The 21,443-nt window shown below is 40.4% G+C and overlaps 1 protein-coding gene across 1 annotated transcript in view; it reads right to left on the bottom strand.

The window, feature by feature from the left end:
* The window catches only part of mylk4b (myosin light chain kinase family, member 4b), an 80,217-nt gene extending 67,833 nt beyond the window's left edge, over positions 1-12,384 (bottom strand). The window contains exons 1-2 of the mRNA XM_060915726.1: positions 12,203-12,384; positions 2,728-2,953 (exon numbers count right to left, since the gene is read on the bottom strand). Coding sequence (XP_060771709.1) covers positions 2,728-2,953; positions 12,203-12,384 — 408 coding nt within the window. The remainder of the gene's footprint in view (positions 1-2,727; positions 2,954-12,202) is intronic.
* Positions 12,385-21,443: the final 9,059 nt, after the last annotated feature.

Here is a 21,443-nt window from a genome sequence, read left to right as displayed (position 1 = left end):
ACATGACTGTGAGCGCTTCACGCCGGGTAGAAGTGTAACGAACTCGATGCGAGTTGTCAACAAATCCTATAACTTGGTTCATGAAACGTGCTTACAAAATATTTTCACTGTGAATATGTATTGTGTAATGGTACAAAGTGAGAGAGAGAGAGAGAGAGAGAGAGAGAGAGAGACTCTGCCCTTAGGGCAGAGTCAATCCCGCCATCAAAAATAGGGAAAAAAAGGAGCGATCTCACCTCTTCAGATGTTGGTTTTAGTCCTACAATACATTCCTCAAAAAGGGCGTAGAAGAGCAAATTAATCCATCAACGTGTAGCATTCAATTTATTCCGGACCATTAAAGACGCCGCCTTCCGCGTAGAATCATACGTCATCCTCGCCGCCATATTGGATAGGTCAAAGCGGAGAATAAAGATTCATGTGCTGCGTTTAACTGTACCAACAGGTTTACCGTCCAAACGAGATCACATGGGATTACCTTTCACAGGTGAGAAACAACAAATTAATCCATCAACGTGTAGCATTCAATTTATTCCGGACCATTAAAGATGCCGCCTTCCGCGTAGAATCATACGTCATCCTCGCCGCCATATTGGATAGGTCAAAGCGGAGAATAAAGATTCATGTGCTGCGTTTAACTGTACCAACAGGTTTACCGTCCAAACGAGATCACATGGGATTACCTTTCACAGGTGAGAAACAACAAATTAATCCATCAACGTGTAGCATTCAATTTATTCCGGACCATTAAAGACGCCGCCTTCCACGTAGAATCATACGTCATCCTTGCTGCCATATTGGATAGGTCAAAGCGGAGAATAAAGATTAGCTGCGTTTAACTGTACCAACAGGTTTGCCGTCCAAATGAGATCACATGGGATTACCTTTCACAGGTGAGACTGGAAAAATACTTTTCATTGTATTTGGTCATTATAATGTAATTTTACGAACAGATTTTCCTGACTTTGTGGCTAATATGAAGTCTCGCGCATAATAGTTTATGCGCATGCGTCCTTACTTCTTCTATTGTTCTGGTGTCTCTGAAGGGACCGTCTTACAGTGCCCCTAGAGGTGTGGCATGTGTATTGCATCGTTTTCAGCAAGCGTTGCGTTGCCATATGGACCTGATATTTTACTGATCGTTGCCCATTTGGACGCGATATATTTTTAAATAACATCTCGTTGCCGTTGTCGTGTGGATGTAGCCTTGGGGGGGGAGACCACGTTTGCAGAGAAGTTAAGGTAATCCATCAGACAGTATGTCAGCCCCTCTATGTCCTCACAGTGTAGGCTAAGCAGCACATCCCAGTCCGTGATGTCATAACAGTCCCTGAGGGCATCTTCCATTTCAGGGGACCACCTCCTGATGGAGCTAGTTGTTGCAGGCTGCCTTTGAACCAGGGGGGTGTACTTCGGCTGTAGAAGAACCAGGTTGTGGTCAGACTTCCCTAGAGGGGGGAGGGGTGTGACTCTGTATGCATCCCTCACATTAGCATACAGCAAGTCTATTGTCCTGTTGTTCCTTGTTGGACAATCCACAGCCTGGTAAAAAGCAGCCAAAGTAGAGTCCAAAGTAGCGTGATTAAAGTCCCCAGAAATTATGATAAATGCCTCAGGGTGCTGTGTCTGCAGCCTTGCTGTGACAGAGTGAATCCTCTCACATGCAGCGGCTGTGTCTGCCTTCGGAGGGATGTAAACACAGATGGTGATCACGTGACTGAACTCCCTCAGCAGATAATATGGCTGCAGGCTAATGGCTAGCAGCTCCAAGTCCGGGCAACATAAAACTGTCTTTACGGAGATATGTCCAGGGTTACACCAGCGGTTGTTAACATAAATGATGAGTCCCCCACCTTTGCCTTTCCCGCATGCTTTAATGTCTCTGTCGGCTCTCACAGCAGTGAATCCCCGCAGGTCCACGTTAGCATCCGGTACAAGGTGTGTTAGCCATGTCTTCATAAAGATAAATAAGCTGCTCTCCCGGTAAAGCCGCTGGTTGTTCAGAGCAGAAAGCTCATCGACTTTATTCGGCAGCGAGTTCACATTCCCCATGATAACGGAGGGAATGGATGGTTTGTAGCGCCACCGGTTGTCCGCTAGCCTAGCCTTTAGCTTAGCTCTGGCTTTGCAGCCCCTGGGTTTCCTCCTCAGCTCAGCCGGGATGGGGTGTCGTATCCTGGCTCGTGCCATTGTTTTCAGGGCCAGCAGCTCCTCTCTCGAATAAGAGAGAAAACTGGCTCCTGGTTGCAGGTTAAAGTTAAATATATCCATGTTGTACAGTAAAACACACCATGTCTTCATAAGAAGAGCAGAAAAGTAAAAAAAAGGTGGAAAAAAGAGGTTTAAAGAGCTAAAAACTACAGAGCTACTGGAGAGGCAGCCGTCTCACACAGCGCCCATATGTGTAATATGGTGGTCAGTGTTAGTAATTACCAGTCATACACACCGCCTAGTGGCCAGTGCTAGCCAGTAAAGAAATAAAACAAAAGAGACTGGCTATGATATAAGAAAATTCTACAACCCAGAAACAGATGGGAGCTCTGCTTTAAGGCAGTGCCTAAATCTATATATTATACTAAATTTGTGAGGTGTTCAGAACAAATAACAGATCTTGGGTATTTAAGGGGAAAACACACATATAATGCAATACTATAATAATATTGGGGATGGTAAGATGATGGGTGTAAGTGTTCTAAGTGTCTGACTATTCAACTGTGAGAGGAATACCTGCCCCAGGCCCTCCATCTGAACATGTTTGAGCTCCCAATAGCTGCGTAGAGTCTCCACTCTTTCCAGGTTTCGGAAGAAATCCGTGCGACCAGTGGCTGACCTCTCACCTTCCCCACCCAGTGGGACACGGTTGCTCAGCGATTCAGGATGTGGCAGCAGTGAACTCACTGCATCAGAGAGATCAGATTTGCTGTGCTTGCTTTCCGCAGCAGACATGTTTGAGCTGCAAGAAAAGAAGGAAAGAGATGATGATGATGATGACACTGCTGCTGCTGATACAGTGTCTTGCAAAAGCATTCATCCCCCTTATTGTTTGTCCTGTTTTGTTGCATTACAAGCTGGAATGAAAATTGATTTTTTTGGGGGGGTTAGCACCATTTTATTTACACAGCATGACTACTATTTTAAAGGTGCAAATTGTTCTTTTATTGTGACACAAACAATAATTAAGATGAAAAAACAGAAATCTGGAGTGTGCATAGGTATTCACCCCCCAAAGTCAATACTTTATAGAGCCACTTTTTGCTGCAATTACAGCTGCAAGTCTCTTGGGGTATGTCTCTATTAGCTTAGCACATCTAGCCACTGGGATTTTTGCCCATTCCTCAAGGCAAAACTGTTCCAACTCCTTCAAGTTAGATGAGTTCTGTTGGTGTACAGCAATCTTCAAGTTATGCCACATATTCTCAATTGGATTGAGGTCTGGGCTTTGACTAGGCCATTCCAAGACATTTAAATGTTTCCCTTTAAACCACTCCACTGTAGCTTTAGCAGTATGTTTAAGGTCATTGTCCTGCTGGAATATGAACCTTCATCCCAGTCTCAAACCTCTGGTTGACTCAAACAGGTTATCCTCCAGAAATGCCCTGTATTTAGTGCCATCCATCTTTCCTTCAGTCCTGACCAGCTTTCCTGCAGATGAAAAATATCCCCACAGCATGATGCTGCCACCACCATGCTTCACTGTAGGAATGGTGTTCTCAGGGTGTTGGGTTTGTGCCCCACATGGCATTTCTCATGTTGGCCAAAAAGATCAATTTTAGTCTCATCTGACTAGAAAATCTTCTTCCATGTGTTTGGGGAGTCTGCCACATGCTGCTAGGCAAACTCCAAATGTGTTTTCTTAAGCAATGTTGTTTTTCTGGCCACTTTTCCAAAATACTTTTGCTAGACACTGTACTACTAATATGACATCCATTATCTGTAGCCACTTATCCTGTACAGGGTTGTAGTCAAGCTGGAGCCTATCCCAGCTGACAATGGGCAAGAGGCAGGGTACACCCTGGACAAGTTGCCAGGTCATCGCAGGGCTAACACAAAGAGACAAACAACTATTCACACTCACATTTAGAGCCACCAGTTAGCCTAACCTGCATGTCTTTGGACTGTTGGGGAAACCGGAGCACCCAAAGGAAACCCACGCAGACACAGGGAGAACATGCAATCTCCACACAGACAGGCCGTCGCCGGCCACTGGGCTCGAACCCAGGATCTTCTTGCTGTGAGGCGACCGTGCTAACCACTACACTGCCATGCCACCCACTACTATGACAAGTAACATTAATTAATTAATTAATTAATTAATTAATTAATTAATTAATTAATTATGAATTGGTTAATTAACTAATCATTCAATTAATTTGTTTATTACTTTTTTAATATTTCTAAAGCAGTATTCGCCTATTTATGATAAGGTACATAATTGAACCAATAAAGAATCATTAATGAATTATAAATAGACATTATTATCAGAAAACACCTACAGAGATAGTGTTGCTAATGTTTTGAATGATATCAGAAAACATCTTCCACCAGCTGAGCTGTGTGTGACCTTCAAGATTAACAGTACACTTGCTTTGGCTGTGTGAAGTGCTCAGGATAGACTATAATGCTTCATGAGATCAGCTAAACTTGTTCCAGTAGGCATTAACCATGCAGTACTTAAGAGATGTTGACTTCTGGTGTTGGAAAGCGATGTGAGAATCTCATTATTTTACTTTTGTTCACAAACAAACATTTTCCTCAGAAGTGATTAAAAAATGAAGCATATTACAGCCTGCCTGGCTTCTTGGCACTGGTAGTATGGCAAGCACTCAGAGTTTTGAACCGTCAACAATTCATTCACACAATAACAATGAGCACAGTCAACCCCTGCTGTCCTTAAAGGTGCACTGTGTAGGATTTAGTGGCATGTAGCCAACTGAATATCCTTCCCTCACCTCTCCCTTTCCAAGCATGTATTAAGACCTATGGTGGCTGACACGTACAATAATATCTGTCTGTAGAGCCATGGCAGTGCATTAGTGGCCACTTTTCTTTGTTTATCCTACCAACTCTTAGGCTAATTAACATTCCAATTATTTTTTGTGGGTTTCCAATAAATTTGTGATATAAAATTAAAATAAAACAACTCTAGTGTCATATATATTCGAATCTTTTCCGGTTTTCTTCCAAAAACAAAAAGCCTGGTATGTGGTTGTTGGGTGGTTTGGTTTGCCTGGGCTTTATGTGTACACTGATGAAATACTGTGTTTTTGCGCTTCCTAATGAAGCACTCATCATCACTAGCGATGGACAGCTGATGATGTGTACATTTACACAACATGTGCAGGAATGAAACTTTACATCAAACAGGCAAATAATATTATGTGAGCATAATATTATTTTACTGGAACCACCAAAACAATTACACAAGCGAAAATCCAACTGCACTGAAATTTATCTCCTCTTTCTTCTTCTTTGTATTGGCTCCTCTTCTGTTTCTCTTGGTTGCTTACAGAGCGGGTTACTTGCAACAAGTGTAGCACGAGAAACTTCTCAAAGAACAAAAATTTTCAACTAAAAAATATTGGTTTCCTAAACCAATATTTACACTTACAAATTACAGTTGATTCTTTCATCAGAATTTCATCAGAAAACTATGTTAATCCTAACCTGATAATCTTATATCTGTTATTATTCTATCCACATTCACTGGATATGAGCAATCGCATGCTCTGATTGGCTACTCTACTACTAGAACATCAGCTTATATACCGTGAGTAGAGGAAAATGGCAGAGTGTATCAAGTCAGATATTTATCACTTTATTATCAAATATTTAAAAGAAACAGAAATAACTAAATAAAAGAATATTGTTTTATTCCCCCCAGTATCTCCTGTTCCACACTCCAGCCCAGTCGGTGGCAGTAATGCACCTTAAATTGGTTTGCCAACCACCAAAAAAAGAAGAAAAGAAAATGGCGGAGCATGTTACACCAACCAAGGACAAAATAAAAACTTGACTTGAAAACAAAACCCCCCAAAAATGAAAAAAAAGCAACAAAATATAGAATAAAAGTATTTGATGTAAAGAATGTATCTTTTTTTATTTTCAAGAATTATTAGTATAGCATTTTTCACAAATTGCGGCTGTCATTTTGCCGGTTTGTTTGCATTCTCAGCAGAAATGATTTTGTCTGACATTTTGTATAAAGGATTTATTTATCAAATTTGCAAAAAGTAAAAATAAAAATGCTCTGTTTCTCAAAACCCAGTGAATTTGGATAGAATAAAACAGTTATTCCACTCAATCTCATCGTACATGGCTTATAGCCAACTCAGTGCTATGTGCCTCATTGGCTATCAACTCATGTACGACTCGATTTTGTGGAATAACTTAAATATTTCCACATCCGGGGCGGCACGGTGGTGTAGTGGTTAGCGCTGTCGCCTCACAGCAAGAAGGTCCAGGTTCAAGCCCCGTGGCCAGCGAGGGCCTTTCTGTGCGGAGTTTGCATGTTCTCCCCGTGGGTTTCCTCCGGGTGCTCCGGTTTCCCCCAGAGTCCAAAGACATGCAGGTTAGGTTAACTGGTGACTCTAAATTGACCGTAGGTGTGAATGTGAGTGTGAATGGTTGTCTGTGTCTATGTGTCGGCCCTGTGATGACCTGGCGACTTGTCCAGGGTGTACCCCGCCTTTCGCCCGTAGTCAGCTGGGATAGGCTCCAGCTTGCCTGAGACCCTGTAAAACAGGATAAAGCAGCTAGAGATAATGAGATGAGATTTCCACATCCATGAATGCTATATGGAAGGTACCATTACAATATCAGCCAGGGGGATATTCTATACAACCAAAACACTGATTCATGGGGGGTAACTCTTAACTGCAGCAGCTTCAATTGTCATCTGGCAAGACTCCACCCAGAGAAGGAAGTGACACGCTATGTTCATTGCTCTGTTGATAGCGGGTGGGGCTTGCTGAGTGATGTACAAGCTTTTTATCTGTAGCCTGTTAACTAAAATGGGGCAGTCGAGCAGTAACGTTAGTCCAACACAGTAGCAGAGACAGTTTCACATAAAGGCAGCAACAGCCACCATCAAATGGTGCAGTTGGAGTCTTGTTCTCAGACTCGACTCAAAATTTTCTTTCATGATTTGGACTTGACTCGGACTTGAACACTGGGGACTCGAGACTGGACTCGGACTCGAGGTTTAGTGACTTGACTACAACACTGCCTCTCACTCACCCAGTTTCAACTGGGATTGGCTCCAGCTTCTCCTGTGACCCTGAGGGATAAGTGGTATAGATAATGGATGGATGGATGAATGGATACGGGAGATATTTTTTTACAACGTGTATAAATCATATGTATTATAGCTCAAATTCACATATAAAATGAATGAATACAAAACAGATCATGAATCGAAGGGTGAGTGTAAGGTTTATAACCATAGAGTAAGGAAGAGTAAGGACACGCTGTATATATAAGTAAGTATTCCAGGCTATGGGACAAAATGTTCTCGTTTACATGACATTTCCAATACTTACCACCTCAGTAAAGGTCACACAGCCCCAGTTAATTAGTCATGAATGAGGTGCCAACTTGGGCATGATACTGCACATGCACTGCAGCGTTCCACTATAATCCAAGTAACACAATGTTCAACCTCCAAGTATGGATTAACCTCAGCGTCCTGCGAGGCTTCCCCAGCGAAATAGTTAATGAATGATGTTCTATTTTCAACCTATATAATCCTGAATTAGCTCTGGTGCCTGAGCATAAGAGAGATCCACAGCAATGACAGAGATGTTAATTGATAATGTTCCATTGCTGAAGCAGTTGTTATTAAAAGTCAAGCTAGATAAACTGACGTGTAATATTTGGGTGCTACATGATTGTTAAAAAATTCTCAAAAGATAACTGTTCATTTGTTAAAGACAATAATTATTTAGTTTAATGTAATTCATAACATTAACTCCCAAAATATTGCATAAAATGACAAATAGTGTTATGATAATATAAAACACTGTCATTTTTTTTTTTAAAAGAATGTGTATCTGTTATTTCTGTGCGTCACTGTCAGTTTCCTGCACTTATTGTAATATAACCCACTGAAAGTATGTTGGTCAAGGGACCATGGGACTCTGTGCTATGTTAATGTCTGCTATTTTCTTTGACGCACTATTCAAAGGCTTTGGATTACTCTCGCCACTGTGATCAAAGAAAAACTGTCTGTCTGTCAACACATTATTTTATAACATCAAAATCTGCTCTCTCTCTCTCTCTCTCTCTGTATATGTACATAAACTACGAGCCTTAAAAATAAATTTTGTGGAAACATGTTTTGTGCAGGCGGCACGGTGGTGTAGTGGTTAGCGCTGTCGCCTCACAGCAAGAAGGTCCGGGTTTGAGCCCCGTGGCCGGCAAGGGCCTTTCTGTGCGGAGTTTGCATGTTCTCCCCGTGTCCGCGTGGGTTTCCTCCGGGTGCTCCGGTTTCCCCCACAGTCCAAAGGCATGCAGGTTAGGTTAACTGGTGACTCCAAATTGACCGTAGGTGTGAGTGTGAATGGTTGTCTGTGTCTATGTGTCGGCCCTGTGATGACCTGGCGACTTGTCCAGGGTGTACCCTGCCTTTCACCCGTAGTCAGCTGGGATAGGCTCCAGCTTGCCTGCGACCCTGTAGAACAGGATAAAGCGGCTACAGATAATGAGATGAGATGTTTTGTGCAATGCTTATTCAAATAGCTAGGTTCATATTTGTGTCAAAAAGTTCAAATACGGTCATAAACTGTGTCACAAAAAAGCAAAAAAAATAAAAAAAACCTTTGCAAAAAGATTCCAGAATAATTGTAATTTTTTTTCGCAGTCCGGTTTCCATCAAATCCTGTGCTCTGATTGGCTGGCGAGCAGGTCCGTATCCTACGGTACGGACCCCAGTTACGGACCCCGGTTATGGACCTCTGGCGACTTGCTCGTTCACAACAACAACAAACATAGTAGCAATTTTTGTCAACATTTATTTTCGCATTTCTCAGGAGAATAGCATTAATTTTACAGCATGGATAGCGATAACGACAGTCTTCACAGCGAAAGCGAGTTTTACTATCCTGAGGAAGAAGAAATAAAAGAAAACATTTCAGGAGAAAGCTAGAAACCTCTAACTGTTGCTAATGCTGAGCAAAAACATGGCTGAATCCTGAATGACTCAATTTTGTATAAATAGGGGACTACATAGGCGGTAAAATGTATTTTTTTTCCTGCCATGGAAGTGCACTTGCATATCGAGGAGGAAGCAATTTGCATTACAGCCGTGAATGAGGATTCAAAATGGCAGCTCGCCTCTGCTCGGTTTTCCCTTTCGGGTGCTCTCGTTTTCTATTTGAATTCGGTAAAGAAAAAAATTAATATATTATTTACCAGCTTAAGGTCGGTCTGTATGGTGAAATACCATGACCTCGGCCTTGAATACGACCTCGGTCATGGTATTTCACGATACGGACCTCCCAGCTGGTAAATAACAAATATTTATTCAACACTATTTCAGACCCGAGGGTGGCACGGTGGTGTGGTGGTTAGCGCTGTTGCCTCACAGCAAGAAAGTCTGGGTTCGAGCCCGGTGGCCGGCAAGGGCCTTTCTGTGCGGAGTTTGCATGTTCTCCCCGTGTCCGCGTGGGTTTCCTCCTGGTGCTCCGGTTTCCCCCACAGTTCAAAGACATGCAGGTTAGGTTAACTGGTGACTCTAAATTGAGCGTAGGTGTGAATGTGAGTGTGAATGGTTGTCTGTGTCTATGTGTCAGCCCTGTGATGACCTGGCGACTTGTCCAGGGTGTACCCCGCCTTTCACCCGTAGTCAGCTGGGATAGGCTCCAGCTTGCCTGCGACCCTGTAGAACAGGATAAAGCGGCTAGGGATAATGAGATGAGATGAGATTTCAGACCCTTTTCTATAATTGCTTCCAAGTATAAAATGTGTGTTTCCCAATCTTTAAGAAATTCTGTATAACCATTAGTATTCTATCTGTATTCATTGGATATGAGCAATCGCGCACTCTGATTGGCTATTTTACTACTCGGCTATTAGCTCATACCGTATACCATGAGTAGAGAAAAGCAAGAGTCATCAGAAGATGGCATATCCCCCCAGCCCCCACATGAATCCCCTCTCCAAATTTTCCCAAGTTGAATTGGATGTCATGGAAATATGGAAAAAATAAAAATCACAGAAATCCCAAAATGTCAAAAGGCACAAGTCCTCTTATCACTTATCATAACTGTGAGGTTTTGTGAAAAAAAAAAAAATTCTTCATAGTTTTTGAGTTAGGCTCCGGAAACTAAAATGTTTATAGATGGACGGACAGATGGACAAAGTGATAGCTATGTCCCCACCGCATTATTTGCTGGGGGGGAGATAACAAAATGGCTGACCATGTTACTGAACCAACCTAGGATGAAATAAAAACTTTACTTGAAGACAAAACCCAAAAAAATTTAAAAAAGCAACAAAATATGGAATAAAAGTATTTGATGGTAAGAACATATCTTTTTAAAATTTTTAAAGAATTATTATTATTATAACATTTTTCACAAATTGCTCCTGTCATTTCACTGGTTTGTTTACATTCCAAGCAGAGATGATTTTGTCGGAAGTTTTGTATAAAGTTTTTATTGATCAAATTTGCAAAAAATAAAAATAAAAATGCTCTGTTTCTCAAAATCCAGTGAATGTGGATAGAATAAAACAGTTATTCCACTCAATCTCGTCGTACATGGCTTATAGCGGCTATCAGCTCACGTACAACTCGATTTTGTGGAACAGCTTAATTATTCAACACTATTTCAGACCTCTTTTTTTATAATTGCTTTCAAGTATAAAAAAGTGTATTTACCAATGTTTAAGAAATTCTGTAGAACCATTAATATATGCATTTATTCCCTTTTTTTTTAAATTTCATTTTAAAATTCAACATTCCAGCCAGCATTAGACACTTAACATGACTGTGTGGTTTGTGAAACCTCTATTCATTTTCAACATCATTTAAAGAAGTTTTAATCAGCTAAAGATTAAATGTCAACATGCAGCCCAGTCAGTAGTGTGAAGAACATACGGTAAGTTTTTGCTCGGATTTTATTTTGGATAAGAAAATTAAATATTATAACTTATCCTAAAACATTAAAAATGCCTTAATGCATAGAGTTAGCAGTGAAAATTCTTTTTTTCCCCCCTTCATCTTGAACGAGTAGCTCAGTAGGACCAGTATCCAGGCAAAACGTTCAGAAAATTAGAGCACTATTTCCTCTCCATTAAATTTGATTGACAGTTTATACTTGGCAGCATATGGGTGGGTAAAGTTTTGCATGACAAACTACTTCAAAGCATGCGCTCTATCTATAGCTCGGGGGCTCCCGCATATAAACCAAGTGGAATCCCACCAGGTGCATTCTACAAAAATAACAGTCATGAAAAATTTATACATCCAGAGAAAAAAAGTATTAGTGAGTAAATATTGAAACATTTTAAAAACATCAAATGCAAATGCATATTACGGTACAATATATGCACATTATATTTCAACCAGATCACATTGAATATGAAATTATGATTTGTTCAACTTAGTAGGTTTATTGTTTCCAAAAATTCTTCCCTTGATTCAGTTCAATACTTAATGATCAGGTGTAAGAAAACACAACAACTGGTGTGCCCTCCAAATAGATCAGCAGCGTTTGAGGCAACAAATAAGGGTCCGTTTTTCAAGAGTAATTCATTAAATGTACTCGGTGATATCCAGAAAGAAGAAAAGAGCGTGAGAGAATGTCTTGAACATCAATCCTGTTGTTCTCTTCTTTCATTCTCATCACTCCCACAGCTGCTTGATGTAATTGCCAAAGTATACAATTACAAGGAGCCACTTTTCCCCTTGGATGAATACACAGGGTCCATAGACACACATGCTTACACATATGCAAACAGGAATCTACGAACATCTAAACACATGCAAGTCATTTATTCCCAAGAAAAGGTGAAGCTCAAGGTCATGAGTGTGTTGTTTTTATAATATACACTGTCAGCTGTTATCTCAAGTTTAATTAGGGAAAGACTCATGCAATATGCCCTGATGAAGCAAAATTTAATCTCCGACATCCAATAGCATCAAGGGCTTCCACAATACTGAGTATAAAGACTGAGTCACCACACTCACTCACTTTTTACTTACACTTGATATTTAGCGATATTTAAAATCTTCTTCCCTTTTCCTCCCATCTCCTTCAACACTTTTTTAATTTGGATTCCACCTTTCTCTCCCTTCCCTGTTCTTCTCTCAGCAGCAGATGCAAAGTCAAAGTGTGTGTTGTCCTCAGTCTGAGCAGGCTCAGAGGTGAGTATTGGAATGACCATACACTCAATAAGACAAGGCAGAATTAGTTGCATGTTGGGGAAGAGGGAGGTGGGCAGGAGGGAGGAGTGTAACTTGTTATTGTCGGGTATATGGAATCACAGCAGTGTGTGTGTGTGTGTGTGTGTGTGTGTGTGTGTGTGTGTGTGTGTGAGAAACAAAGACAGCAAGCTGACATTCTTAGAAAAAAGAGATCTTGTCAGTTTTAATTAAAGGTTCTATGGAGGACAGAACCCTTCACATTGCCAAGAACCGTTAATGATCCAAGGAGATCTCATGAAAATTTTTTTTTCGAAACAATAACAGCAGTTTAACCTTAAAACCAAAAGGTTATTTCATTTCATTCATTTCCAGATGGTTGTTTCTAATAAACTACTTTAGCATCTTGTCGATCCCACACTTTTTGCTTCCCAAAGAAAGCATGAATTTTGTGAAAATGTAATACAGACAGAACACTTAGGTAAAGTAAAAAACAGAAACGAATAATTCGAGACCAGTACTGACAACTGCAACACAAAAACACTTGATATAATTAAAATAATATCCAAGTAGATCAGAAATATAAATAATTTTTTTTACATATTGAATCCTGATAAAACAAATCAAGTAAATCCTGTAGGGAATAAAAAACTGACCTGAGTGCTTCTACATATAAGCACTGTCTGATTTAAAGCTAGACTGCCTTTCAGATTTTTCAAGTGTCGGTCATAAAAAGAATTTTCCCCGACACCCAATTATTTTTGTTTAGTGGACCGAAAGCTACTGAATTCGAATCACAGACTTCCAATTTTATTAGTTTTTTTAAAACTAGAACAATTAATGAATTTAGGGCCACATGGCCCTAAATTCTCCGCTTTTTTTTCCTGCTTCACCATGACCCAATTCAAGATACTACATCATGCATCACATGGTGGGCTTTCCCCGTTCATGCAAGGCATTGCGGGATACAAATATGAAACTGGAGAGAGAAATGGAGGACGTGAGTGTGCGAATGAAACGTGAAAGACTGACTACAGTAACGGAAAGCGAGAAGAAAAGACATTATGTTGTGAAGGAAAGGAAACGCAGGACCAAACTAATAAATATTGGCGGTCAGCGAGCACCTCGGTGTGATCAGCTGTTCGTTTAGTGACAGAATGATGGAACGGTCAGTGCACGGTCAAGGTAAAATGCAACACTGTGGAAGCCAGCTGATGTAAAACCCAAAAGAAGAAGAAGGTAAACCTGCACATGTGTACATGGACTTCCTCTGTCTGCTTGACTGTGTGAAGCGAGCGATTTCATGCACATTATTTGCTTTAATTCCCTCAAATTAAATAACTTCCCAGCCATAGAATGGCCTATTTTTTGTTATTTTTTGAGATATTACAGAAATAAACATATATCACAATGACCAAATTTCAGAGGGAACTAAATTTCACCGATTTTGTGAAATTGAAAGGCTGTCTAGCTTTCATATTGTATTTGAATATATAGTCTTTAACAAAATCTTTCTACGTTTTCCCTCCTGCACCCATTCAACATAGATAAACATATGAAAATCTCTTGACATTGGCTGCTTGCCAGCAAACAGACACAGATCCTGCAGATGAAGTGCAGTCTAAGAGGTGCTGAAACAGTAAAACCCTGCTGATATGATGAATTTATTTAGGGCTTAATCTGACTTCTAAATGGTGCTGTCAGTGTGTAATACAAGCATGTATCTTTAGTCGTGCCCCTGCAGCTAGCTGGCGGTCTTACTTTTGGTGTTCTTATTTAAAGAGCTCTCCAGCTGCTATTGTAGACTTCCTCTAATTGTGCGATACTGAAGGAAACAATTTATCTTTATTGCTGATGTACTATATTTTTATCTCTCGTGCCATCTCTACAAACTTAATTCACACCACAAGTACAAGAAGAACAACCACAAATAGTTCTTTTCACATAGACCTTTTCATGTAGGTGAATTCATATTACTCAACTAGCAAGTGTCACTTCTAGGATTGTGATATGAACGGGTCCTTAAGTAAGAAATATAACAACATAGGGCGTGCTGTCATAGAAAAATAATTCTGCTACATTTTTATAATTTTCTTATGAACAGTACAATTCACTAGACGAATTAACAGCTTTAAGATATTCTTGAAGTATCCTAAAAGTTTACGGAATGCTAAATTTCAATGTATTTACTGATACCTTTAAGAATTCTTATAGTATAACTTTAAATCACTTTCTTTGACTTCTGAAAGATAACGACATGCTGTTAAAAATAGCATTAAGGCCCCCGTCACACTTATTCGGAATTAGCAGGAATCAAGCAGAACCAGCCGGAATGAAAAATTTTTCAAAATTCGTGCCACATTCGGGCGGGAATTTCAAACTGAAAAACATTCTTACAGCTTTATAAGAATGCCGTTCGAATACTTAGAATGCGCTTCGAACCCGCCTCGAATGATTCTTGAAAATTCTGGGTGTATTAGGGCTTTAGGGCTTTAGGACTGCAGTTGACTTGCTGACTTTGGGACTGCGGTTGTCGTAAATGGTTTTGCGCTCGGGTTTCCGTCGGTGGGGGGTTTATAGCATCAACGAAGCTGACTTTATGTTAGGACTGTTAATGTTATAGTCATGTTGTCTGCTGTTGCCTGGATGAGGATGGGTTCCCTTCTGAGTCTGGTTCCTCTCAAGGTTTCTTCCTCATGTCGTCTGAGCGAGTTTTTCCTTGCCACCGTCTCCACAGGCATGCTCACTGGGGATAGATTCGGGATAAAATTACTGTAGCTCATATTTTAAGTTGTTCAAATTCTGTAAAGCTGCTTTGCGACAATGTTTATTGTTAAAAGCGCTATACAAATAAACTTGACTTGACTATTAGCTTTCAAATGCAGTTCAAATGTAGTTGGAACACAGTAGGAATACCTAGAATGCTGTTAGAATGCAGTAAGAATATTAAGAATGCACTTCGAATACCATACGAGTGCGGCTTGATTGCTGCTCGAATACCACCCGAAGTCTGGTCGGAAGGTGCCTTGAATGCTCTATGAATTCACCTCAAATGCAGTCAGAATGCTCCTGGAACAGCCACCGAATATGTTTTGAACGTCTAAGAATTGAAAGAGAATGCAGCTCGAATACTTAGAATGTACTTCGAATATCCCAGAATATATGAATAATTTTCATTCCGATGGCATTCTGGCTCATTCGAGGCACATTCGGGACATTCTGGCAGGATTTGAAGTGGCTTGCCATTTTGATTTTTCCCTCAAATGTGATCAGAATGTTTCGAATACTGTTGGAATGCTGTAAGAATATTTAGAATGTAGTCAGAATGCAGTTAGAATACACTTCGAATGCCGTTCGATGTTTCTCTTTGAATGCACCTCAAATGTTTTGAGCATGAGCAAAACATTCGGGCCGGCCACAAGAATGGGCCTGAATGTTTGGAATGCACTCAGAATGCAGTCAGAATTTTTAGAATGGACTTCGAATATCCCGGAATATACGAGGAATTTTCATTCCGACGGCATTCCGGCTCATTCCGCCTCTAGTGTGACTGCCTTATAAAGATATCACTTAAAGTTACTAAATTTGACATTGAAATGTACTTAAAGTCACTACTACTTTTAAGAATATGAATAAAGGGTCTTAAAGTTACGAGTATATTTAATTAATTTAAAAAGTTCAGTCAAGATACTTACAATTACTACTAAATTTAAGGGCTGGTCTTAAAGGTAGACTGCCTTTCAGATTTTTCAAGTGCAGGTCATAAAAAGAATTTTCCCTGACACCCAATTATTTTTGCTTAGTGGAACGAAAGCTACTGAATTTGAACCACAGACTTACAATTTTATTAGTTTTTTTTTTTAAATAGAACAATTAATGAATTTAGGGCCACGTGGCCCCAAATTCTCCACTATTTTTTCCTGCTTCACCATGACCCAATTCAAGATACTACATCATGCATCACTTGGTGGGCTTTCCCTGTTCGTGCAAGGTATTGTGGGATACAAATTTGGAACAGGTGAGAAAAGTGAGTGTGCGAATGAAATGTGAAAGACCGACTATAGTAATGGAAAGTGAGAAGAAAAGACGTTATGTTGCGAAGGAAAGGAAACGCAGGACCAAACTAATAAATATTGGTGGTCAGCAAGCACCTTGGTGTGATCAGCTGTTCGTTTAGTGACAGAATGATGGAACTGTCAGTGCATGGTCAAAGGTAAACCTGTAGATGGCAGTAATGCAACACTGTGGATGCCAGCTGCCATAAACCCAAAAGAAGAAGGTAAACCTGACTTCCTCTGCGCACACCTGACTTCCTCTGTCTGCTTAACTGCACGAATTGAGCGATTTCATGCACATTATTTGCTAGGGAATCCCCTCAAATTAAATAACTTTCCAGCCAAAAAAAAAACAAAAACGTAACCTTAAACCACAGAGTGGCCTGTTTTTTTAATGAGATATTGCAGAAATAAACATTTACAGTATCACAATGACCAAATTTCAGAGGGAACTAAATTTCACCGATCTTATGAAATTGAAAGCCCATATAGCTTTAAAGGTAACTTAAAAACCCTATGAAATTTAAGGTTCCTTTAAGGTTTAGATTAAATGTATTTAAATTCACATTTTCACCTAGTGATTTATTTCAATTAATAGTCATATTTAATGTTGTGGAATGTTCATGAAAAAGCTTCCTGTTATTACTCATGTTATAAAAGCTACAAGTCATTCCCTCACCGGATTATTAGTTATGTACATTTCATACTGTGTGTAGATTACACTTGCATTCCATGTGAGTTCAGAAGGAATAAGAATATCTTCCAAAGCCTTCAGTGTGCCAAATGCCTCCTTATTTCTTATGACAATTGAAACATTTCATAACCAAAAGAATGCATTTTTGGTGGTGGTGGTGGTGGTGGTAGGATCATCATGCTCTGGGGCTGTTTTGCTGCCAGTGGAACTGGTTCATTGCACAAAGTGGATGGAATAGTGAAGAAGGAGGACCACCTCAGAATTCTTTAGCATAAACCATCAGAAACTTGAACACAACTTGGGAGTTACAACAAGACAATGAACCCAAACACGCATCAGAGCTGGTTGTGGAGGATAAAGCAGGCTAACATTAAGCTTAAAACAAGTCCTGACTTCAACCCTATTGAAAATATATGGACCATGCTTATAAGTCGAGTCCATGCCAAGAACCCCCCCCCCCCCAAATTTTATTGAATTCTACCAAAGCTACCATGAAGCGTCATGAAATATCCAACCAGAATTCTGCCAGATGCTTGTTAATGGGAAACAAAAATGTTTGTTCAAGGTGAATCTTGTGAAGAGACATTTTACCCAAATATTAGGTGTGCTGTATGTTTATTTTTGACCCTGTATGTATAATTTTGACCTTGTGTTGATTTCCGAAAACCCAAAGAAAATTAAAACTTGTGCACCAAATTCTAGTGTTTTTTTTTTTATTAAAGATGTACAGTGGTGCTTGAAAGTTTGTGAACCCTTTATAATTTTCTATATTTCTGCATGAATAAGACCTAAAACATCATCAGATTTTCACGCAAGTCCTAAAAGTAGATAAAGAGAACCCAGTTAAACAAATGAGACAAAAATATTATACTTGGCCATTTATTTATTGAGGAAAATTATCCAATATTACATATCTGTGAGTGGCAAAAGTATGTGAACCTTTGCTTTCAGTATCTGGTGTGACCCCCTTGTGCAGCAATAACTACAACTAAACGTTTCCGATAACTGTTGATCAGTCCTGCACACCGGCTTGGAGGGATTTTGGCCCATTTCTCCATACAGAACAGCTTCAACTCTGGGATGTTGGTGGGTTTCCTCACATGAACTGCTCGCTTCAGATCCTTCCACAACATTTCAATTGGATTAAGGTCAGGACTTTGACTTGGCCATTCCAAAACATTAACTTTATTCTTCTTTAACCATTCTTTGGTAGAACGACTTGTGTGCTTAGGGTCATTGTCTTGCTGCATGACCCACCTTCTCTTGAGATTCAGTTCATGGACAGATGTCCTGACATTTTCCTTTAGAATTCACTGGTATAATTCAGAATTCATTGTTCCATCAATGATGGCAAGCCGTCCTGGCACAGATGCAGCAAAACAAGCCCAAACCATGATACTACCACCATGTTTCACAGATGGGATAAGGTTCTTATGCTGGAATGCAGTGTTTTACTTTCTCCAAACATAATGCTTCTCATTTAAACCAAAAAGTTCTATTTTGGTCTCATCCATCCACAAAACATTTTAACAATAGCCTTATGGCTTGTCCATGTGATCTTTAGCAAACTGCAGACGAGCAGCAATGTTCTTTTTGGAGAGCAGTGGCTTTCTCCTTGCAACCCTGCCATGCACACCATTGTTGTTCAGTGTTCTCCTGATGGTGGACTCATGAACATTAACATTAGCCAATGTGAGAGAGGCCTTCAGTTGCTTAGAAGTTACTCTGGGGTCCTTTGTGACCTCGCTGACTATTACACGCCTTGCTCTTGGAATGATCTTTGTTGGTCGACCACTCCTGGGGAGGGTAACAATGGTCTTGTTATTCCTCCATTTGTACACAATCTGTCTGACTGTGGACTGGTGGAGTCCAAACTCTTTAGAGATAGTTTTGTAACCTTTTCCAGCCTGATGAGCATCAACAACGCTTTTTCTGAGGTCCTCAGAAATCTCCTTTGTTCGTGCCATGATACACTGCCACAAATGTGTTTTGTGAAGATCAGACTTTGTTCTTTAAATCCCTGTTCTTTAAATAAAACAAGGTGCCCACTCACACCTGATTGTCATCCCATTGATTGAAAACACCTGACTCTAATTTCACCTTCAAATTACCTGCTAATTCTAGAGGTTCACATACTTTTGCCACTCACAGATATGTAATATTGGATCATTTTCCTCAATAAATAAATGACCAAGTATAATATTTTTGTCTCATTTGTTTAACTGGGTTCTCTTTATCTACTTTTAGGACTTGTTTAAAAATCTGATGATGTTTTAGGTCATATTTATGCAAAAATATAGAAAATTCTAAAGGGTTCACAAACTTTCAAGCTCCACTGTATGCTGTATATTCTGCCACAGAAAAAGAACAGTTCAAAGAAATAATTGAAAGCCCAAATATTGCCATGACATTTATGCCACTGTATGTAAACTTCTGATCATGACTGTATATACTGTGTTCCTAGCCTGGTGCTCTTTGGTGAGTTCTACAGTCTGTTGTGCTCCTGAGAATGTAAGCCTAGAGTTTGTGACCTTTTGTCTGCTATTTTTGACACTGTGCCTTAGTTTCTTAGTGTTCCTATTTGCTGCTCTCAGTTTTTTTGGAAACTCTTCTGTATCATTTTTTGGAAACTCTTCTGTATCATCTTCTGTGTTTTTGAGTTGGACCTGTTTTTGCCCTGGTTTTACTTTTTGGATTGTTTTATATGCTGCCTGTTTGGACTTCCTTTTGTAAGCTCTCTGTTACCAAGACCTTGTATGGAACCTGTTTGGTGCGAAACTTGCATCATTTGGAATTTTCCAGATCTAAAGTAAAGTTCTGCAGCTACAACAAGGAGGCTCTGGCATCAGGTGTCATCCATCCCTCATCTTCAACTGCTAGGGCTAGGTTTCTTCTTCGTAGGGAAGAAAGATGGAGGTCTTTGGCCTTGCACAGATTATAGAGGTCTAAACAAGATCACTATCTGGAACCGATACCCACTACCCCTTATGGCCTCTGCTTTTGAACTTCTTGAAGGTGCCACCATCTTTACAAAGTTGGACTTGCGAAATGCCTACCATCTGGTATGAATCTGACAAGGCGACGAGTGGAAGACAGCCTTTAACACACCTACCGGGCACTACGAAAACCAGGTTATGCCCTTTGGCCTCACCAACACACCAGCTGTCTTCCAGGCTCTTATTAATGATGTCCTTAGGGACATGTTAAATCAATATGTCTTAGTGTACCTTGATGATATTTTGATCTTTTCCAAGAGCTTACACAAGCATGTCCTACACGTTTGCCAGGTCTTGAGACACCTATTGAAGAATGGTCTATTTGTAAAGCCAGAGAAATGTGACTTTCATATCAAGGAGATGGCCTTTCTTGGTTCATTTCTGAAGGTAGCGTTCGGATGGATCCTGGGAAAGTCCAAGCTGTTCGAGACTGGCTGACCCCGAGTTCAGTTAAGGAGACCCAAAGGTTCCTGGGCTTTGCTAATTTTTATTGTCATTTTAGTCAGGGTTTTAGTTCCATTGCTGCTCTTGACACAAAAAGATAAGATGCCCTTTTTTTGGTTCCCTGAGGCAGACAAAACCTTTAACATCCTTAAACAGAAGTTCACCATGGCTCCCATTCTCTGTCTGCCCGAGTGAGATTGACCCTTCATTGTGGAGGTGGGTGCTTCTGATGTGGGAGTAGGAGCAGTCTTGTCACAGACAGCAAGTGATGGGAAATTACATCCCTGTGCATTCTTCTCCTGCAAGCTTACGGCTACAGAGAGAAATTATGATATAGGGAACTGGGAATTACTGGCTGTAAAATTGGCACTGGAGGAGTGGAGGCATTAATTGGAAGGAGCCCAGCATCCTTTCTTAGTCTGGACTAATCACAAAATTCTGGAACACATCCAACAGGCCAAACAGCTCAGTCTTAGACAGACATGCTGGGCTTTGTTCTTCAACAGGTTTGACTTCACCCTTTCTTACCATCCCGAGACCAAGAATCATAAGCCCGATGCCCTCTTCTGACAGTTTCTCTCAGATTCTCCCGAGATCCAGCCCGAGCCCATTCTACTCAGATTCAGAGTCGTGGCACCAGTCCACTGTGGCATTATTACTGAGGTACAGTGAGTCCTTAAGAATAACTCTGGTCCACGTTCTGGGCCATCCAACCGGCTTTATCCCCCTAAGTCTATTTGAGCTAAGGTTTTCCAGCAGGGTCACACTTCATAACTAACAGCGCACCCAGGATCGTTAAGAACTCTGGAGTTTCTCCAATGCTGGTTCTGGTGGCCCAGCATGGAGAAGGATGTTAAAACCTTTGTGGCAGCTTGTTCAGTCTGTGCCTGGAG

Source organism: Neoarius graeffei, chromosome 3 (genome assembly GCF_027579695.1).
Source record: "Neoarius graeffei isolate fNeoGra1 chromosome 3, fNeoGra1.pri, whole genome shotgun sequence".
In the NCBI taxonomy this organism is placed as follows: Eukaryota; Metazoa; Chordata; class Actinopteri; order Siluriformes; family Ariidae; genus Neoarius; species Neoarius graeffei.
This window is presented reverse-complemented; position numbering and strand designations above follow the sequence as displayed.